The 6,132-nt window shown below is 64.6% G+C and overlaps 1 protein-coding gene across 1 annotated transcript in view; it reads right to left on the bottom strand.

The window, feature by feature from the left end:
- VAX2 (ventral anterior homeobox 2) overlaps positions 1 to 6,132 on the bottom strand; it is a 30,497-nt gene that overhangs the window by 17,769 nt on the left and 6,596 nt on the right. Inside the window, exons 2-3 of the mRNA XM_085319177.1 lie at positions 1,655 to 1,689; positions 1 to 170 (exon numbers count right to left, since the gene is read on the bottom strand). The exon at positions 1 to 170 is cut by the window's left edge and continues 1 nt beyond it. Of these exons, the coding sequence (XP_085175303.1) occupies positions 1 to 170; positions 1,655 to 1,689 (205 nt within the window). The remainder of the gene's footprint in view (positions 171 to 1,654; positions 1,690 to 6,132) is intronic.

The raw sequence follows: 6,132 nt of genomic DNA, 5'->3' as shown, positions 1-6,132 counted from the left end.
GAGCTGCCGCGCTAGCTCCGTCCTCTCCCTGCCCACGACGTACTGGCAGCGCTGAAACTCCAGCTCGAGCCGGTAGAGCTGCTCAGCCGTGAAGGAGGTTCGCGTGCGCTTGGGCCGGTCCAGGTCCAGGCCCTTGGGGAGGACAATCTCMCGAATCGTCCCTTTGGCATCTAGGAAGAAAGATGGGGAAAAGAGCGGTCAGAGGAAAAGGTCTGGAGGGGACTGGTCGCAGAGAGCAGTTCCCTGGGGGAAAAAATCTTAATTAAACCACAAGCCGCACAGTGAGAATCGGGGCTCCCTTTGGGAGTAACCGTGAGAAATTCCCCAAGCTGTCACTAAGAGAGGTCACATTGCATGGCTTTATGGTCCCCTCCGGTCTCAAATGGCACAAATTTATAAAACTCCAGGGAACAGTAATAATTCTTCATAAAAACAGTTTGTTTGTTTTTTCAAGAGATTAGTAGAAASTAAGTCTTTAAAGAAAGCAATGCATTTAAACACAGGAAGAATAATTCCTGAAAGCTAGGAACAGAAGAGTTTTACACACCAAATAAACCCTGAAGTTCAAGCTAGCCAGATTTTTAATTAAATTTTTTGTGGTTGTTGTTTCGCTCCTCCTTTCAAAGTGCTGGAAGCTTTTGATCTCTATTAAAATTTTCGCTTTTCCAACGGTATTTTCTCTGCAGTATTTTCAGTAAAAAGCAACTAGTCCCACTTTTGGGGGCATTTTTCCATGGTTCCCTGCCATGCGCGCTGCATGCAAACACAGTCTAGCCAAAACAACTTTGGTTTAAAAAATTGGGCGACCACAGAAGTCTCCACTGAGGTCTCCAGGTGGCACGGATTGAGTAACTAAAATGAGCTCGCAAGCTCCATGCGGCACTCGTGGGGATTCGGGAGGGACCAGGACAGACCCGTAACCAAAACATAACCAAAAGGTCAAGGAACCGGATCGTTGTCGAGCGGAGCAAGCAGGATCCAGCCGGCCCGACTGTGCATCAGTCCCGTGGGCTCAGTGTCCCCGCAAGCGGCGATGGGCTGCCCGGCACCGGTGCATTGCTAATGCTCTGCTAACCGGGAAGCGCAGAGAAAAACCAGTGCAACCAGGTTTGTACCCTGTGCATTCACCGGTGAATGATCAGCCAGGGAGCCTCAGAGCAGACTGCGTCTGAACACGCGAGGATAAAGGAGGCTTTTGTCGAGAACAAAACTGGAACAAAACTCTTGCACGTGGAGCTGGATGAGGGCTGGAAAATGGCTTTGCAGCCAGGGAAGACCTCAGCTTCCCTCTTGCAGAGCCAGCAGATTTTGCAAGGCCAAGACTAACCCTGTCCACACCTTTACTTGGGGAAACAAAAGCAGGAGGGTTTAGGTCGCCTTTAGCCCTGGCCAGCCCTGCACAGACCCTTGCACAGTGCGTGATGCCGCTTGCGGTGCTTACGCCCCTGTTAACTAACAGGCTCTGTGTGCTGCACACGGCACAGGGCACTAAAACGCATCTTGGAAATTCTCCCCCAAGTKTCCTTCCAGCACTCCCAGACCATAAACCCCTTGCGCTTGTTGCCCCTTCTTCTAGCTCCCCTTAAATGCCCAAATGACAGAGCCAAGCGTAAGCGAACGCTAGGACACAGTGCTCGAGGACAGCAGTGCGCACCCCTGGCTCTGCGAGCAGCTTCGGGGATTCGGGAACTGCGACCCGGTGCCCAGACCCATTGGAGGCTCCCAGCGYGTGGAGAGAGGCAGGGCCGGGCCCTTGGCCCCCCGCGGGCCGCCTCCAGGCTCGGTGGGTGCAGTGCAGGGCGCCGGGACCCCTCTCGGCGACGCAGACCGATGGACGGGCTGCAGACATCCAAACTCCCGAGCTCCCCGTTTCTGCTGGGTTACTCCTCTGCCACACATGGGTTAAAAATCAATCACAGAAACCAYGGCACGATTGCTACGATCAGCCCAGTCTCCAGGCTGGTTCTGTCCAGGTCAGGCCCTGGCTTCAGCTCTGCTCTGCTCCCATGCCCTTAGGGGCTCAAGGTCTCCTCAAGCCCTGGCATTTTCTCTTTCTGGCTGACTCATGCATGAAGGGATTTAAAACTGCTGGGGCAGGAAGGGGGAAAACAGTGCGGAGAGGCAAGGGATGAAGGCGATGAAGCCAGCATGGGGAAGAGGGGGTCTGGGGAGCAAGCACGAATCTGGGAGAAATATCCAGTTCCTGAAGGCGCTTTCCCACTGCTATATTGTGATACATGTCCGAGGCACCAGCCCATCAGGAGCAGCTGGATCTGGCCTGGGGACTGCAGAAAACCCTGGGGCTTGGGGAGGAGCAGGATAGGAAAAGGCCTGGCTGAGACAAGGAGCTTGCACTGGTCTCTGATCCGCTGCTCCCAACCTGCAGGTGGGCACGGGTCTGTCACGGAAAGGGAGCTGAACGGTGGCTCGGAGCAGATTTGCTCCAGGAAARGTGCTTAGGTGCCCCAGGGGTATCTATCTCTGGTGGGGATTCGGATGCCAGACTGGGAACCTTTTTGTGGCCAGGAGGGGGTTTGCGCAGATGATGCCCAGACCACGTCCTCACTCCGCCGTCCACGCTGAGGTCGCCCTGCACAACAACAGCCGGGGCTGTTAACAAGGGACGGCTGATAGAGRCGTTCACGTTTCCCGGGCGCAGCTGCGAGTATCTGCCCCTCCGCCCTCGCTGCTCCGTGTGGCACTGCCATCATTACGAGCGGTATTATTTATTGTTATTTTCCCCGGTGCCAGCTGTGCCGGGGGGCGGGGGAGGCAGGCTGCCCGCGGCCCTGAATGAAAGGGTGTGATTCGTGCACGGCCGCAGCACGCCGCRCCAGCTCGGCCGGGAAGAGGCCCGAAGCCCCCTTGGCCCAGCCCCGAAGATGTGCCTGGAAGAGCCCGCGAGCCACAGGCRGTCCACGGCCCGACTGCTCCCTGCCCACTCTCCTAGGCACCCATCAGCACGGCTTTCGGGGGACCCGCGGTCCCCCTGCCGCCGGGGGCCCCCTCCTAAAAGCCTTGCCCGTACCAGCGGCTGGACTGCAGATCCCCAAACCACCCTCCGAGTCCTGCTGGGGCGGAGCAGGGTTTTACAGCGGCCCTTTGCCTCGCCAGTGCAGTTGTTGTGATAGGTTTTATATTCTTGGGAAGGGCCATACGTTCCATGCAGCACATCCACAGCAAGGTCTGGTCCAAAACGCCTGGTTCAAAAAACAAGGGGTCCGTATCTGCCCTCTACCTTAGCAGCTAAATAAGACAAGGCCCTACACCCGGGCACAGCCGCGGAGCAGAAGGCAACAGGCACAGGGCAGAAGCACGAGCGGGCAGCAGCTCTGGAGCACCGACCACGATRCTGGTTAACAGGGATTTTGCAGGCTGCACCCGCCATGCAGCACACATTGCACACGCATACGCTCACCGGCACACAAAACGCACCCATTGCGCACACCGATCCACGCGGAGGACTMGGACACGCACACACAGACACCCCAATGTGCACAGGGACGAATCACGCACKCAGCTGCACGAAAGGGACACGTCCCCTCGGGTGCGCAGGGACACACCGCACACCGCCGTGCGGGTGGTCGCACTCCCACACACACGCCGCAGTGGGGGTGAGGGGCGCATCCCCCACAAAAACCTACGTGGGGCTTCTGCACTGAAAGAGCTGCCACCAAGCAGGCAGCTGCGGCTCGCCCCCGCCTCGCCCGCCCGGGCGCGCTGCGTGTTTGCACACCCGTCCCTCTGCGTGCCGGGGCCGGTGTGTGCACGGCGGCACACGCGTCTCGGGGTGCGCCTGGGGTCCCCGCAGCCCTCCCCAGTGCCCCGGTGGGGCAAGCCCCAGAGCCGGGCCGGGCACCTCGCCCAGACCCCGGGGAACGGGGAGGCCGGGGGGGATCCGCACCCCGCCGGATGTGTCCCGGCTTCCAGCGCCCTTCCTGCGCTGCCAGCGGGGCCGGTCGCGGCCGGGCCGCTCCGCTGGCCGCCAACAAAGCGCCGTTGTCGCGCCGATGTCCCTCCGCTCCCGCCTAGGACAGACCCGTGCTGCCCGCACCTCCTCGGCGAGCCGCGCTGCCGGCGCCTGCAAACCCTGCCCGCCGCGACGGGACGGGGACGGGCGGCGCACGGCCGCCTCCTGGGGCTCCGGGCCGCCCCGGGCCCGCGGGCAGCGCCCGGGAGCGGCCCCGAGCGCGGCGCCGACACAGCCCGGCCGAGCCCCCGGGTTCCCACCGTCTCCTGGGCCGGGGAAACCCTCCCTGGGCTCCCGGCGGAGGCCGTATCCCCGGGGAATGCCGCTTCCCAGCGGCGCCCCGCGCTTGCTGGGACCCGCGGGGGAGCCGCGGCTCGGCCGTAGCAGCCCCGTGGGTCGCCGCCGAGCTGAGCCGAGCCGAGCCGAGCCGAGCCGAGCCGAGCCAAGCCGAGCGCTGCGGCCCTGCCCGGCTCCGCTCCGCTCTGCGCAGGGCTGCGGCGAGCCCCTCCGCTGGAAACGAAAAAAACGAGGGGGGGAAATGCGGCGCCGTTACCCGTGGACGGGCGCGGAAGAGCCGCTTCCCTGCCCCGGCCCCGGGAAACGCCGGGAAATAACGAAGCGCCCCTCGAAATACCGCGGGGGCCCGGTATGGAGGCAGCCAGCGAGGGCGGACAAAGCGCTGCCTCTCCCAGCGCCCTGCCGCCGGCTCATCCCGGGCCTGCGACGGGGGAAGCACTGGGAAAGAAAACTGGAAGCGCTTCCCCGGCGCTGTCCGGTGCTTCCCACCCGGCCCCGTCTCCGAGCAAGGGAGACCGGGCCAGGGAGCGGGTCCGACCCGGCCCCGCGGCCGCCGCTGTCCGCGGAATCGCGGCAGCACGGGCAGCGGCTCACCGGGACCTTCGCCACTTAAAAATTTTTTTTTTCTCCCATTAAATTTCGTTTTATTTGCGGCATTTCTCCCCGCCACCATTTTGTCCGCGCCCTGGCGGCTGCAGCAAGATGGTGAGACCGGCCGTTGCCAGGCCAAAGTCCCCCCGGGCCGGGGCGAAGGGGGACGCAGCCCCGCTCCGCCGCTTTGGGGCCCGGCCCCAGCTTTTTTCCTGCCCCCGGCGGGCCCTCGGCCGCCGGCGAGGCCGGGGMACAAGAGGGAGGCCCGAGCCCGGGCTCATCCGGCTGCACCGGCCGCCGATGCTGACGCCAAGGAGCCGCGCTGCTGCCGGGCCCAAACCCGGGCTGCTCCGAGCCCCCGAGCGCCGGGCTGGCCTTGCCGGGGCTCCGGGGAGGCGGCGGACCCGGGCTGGGCCCTGCCGGCTCCTCCGCCCTGCCCTTCCCCGCCAAGGTGCCCAGGGCCGCCGGGAGATAGGCGGCGGGGTGCGACAGCCAGCCTGTCGCCGACGGGTGCCTATCGCGATAGAGACGCGCGCCGGCCAGCACACAGCCGGGAAAGGACCTGGGTGCGCGGCACAAGCCCCGAGGGGACCCCACGCCCCCCCCGCGCTGCGGGGCAGCCCCACGGCGCCGGCCCCAGGCTCCGCGGGGCTGTTCGCAGCCGGGGCGCCGCGCATCCCCCCACCCGCATCCCGCCCCGCGTGAGAGGTGCGGAGCCCGCGCAGCCCCGGCGGCACACGGCGGAGCCCCGCGGTGGCCCGGCTGGAGCGGGGCCGGCTCGGCCGCACGGCCTGGCCTTGCAGCGTGCAGCCGGCCGGGCCGAGCCGCCGAGCGGGGAAGGGGCAGCGCGCAAGGCCGGGGCGGCTCGGTGCTGCTCGCCGAGCGGCCTCGGAGCCYCGCCGCGCTCCTGCCTGGCGAAGGGGAAAACGCCGGGCGTGAGTCCCCAGCGCGGCCGCGGAAAGGCTGCCGGCCGCGAAACAGCGCTGCTGGCCGCCGAGGACCGAGCGGCGAGGAAAGGCCCGGACCTGCTCGCCCTGCTCCGCTCCCCGAGGGATGCCCCAGGCTTTCGGGGTTCGCCTCGGACGAGGCGGCTCCCGGGGAGCCGCGGCCGGCGGCGGCGGGGCGGGCGCGGGGCTCCCTGCCCGCTGCCGCTGCCCGGGCCGAGCCCGCCGCCGTTTCCCCGTCACCAGCCAAGCGAGTGACATTATTATATATATATATATATAAAAGAGCCCTTAAGTCGCTGCTGCTCCGTGACGCTTTTCTCCTGCGAC

The sequence above is a fragment of the Rhea americana genome, unplaced genomic scaffold (genome assembly GCF_003343005.1).
Source record: "Rhea americana isolate MKP2758 unplaced genomic scaffold, rheAme1 scaffold_573, whole genome shotgun sequence".
In the NCBI taxonomy this organism is placed as follows: domain Eukaryota; kingdom Metazoa; phylum Chordata; class Aves; order Rheiformes; family Rheidae; genus Rhea; species Rhea americana.
The sequence above is the reverse complement of the archived record's forward strand: the minus strand, read 5'-3'. Positions and strand labels throughout refer to the sequence as shown.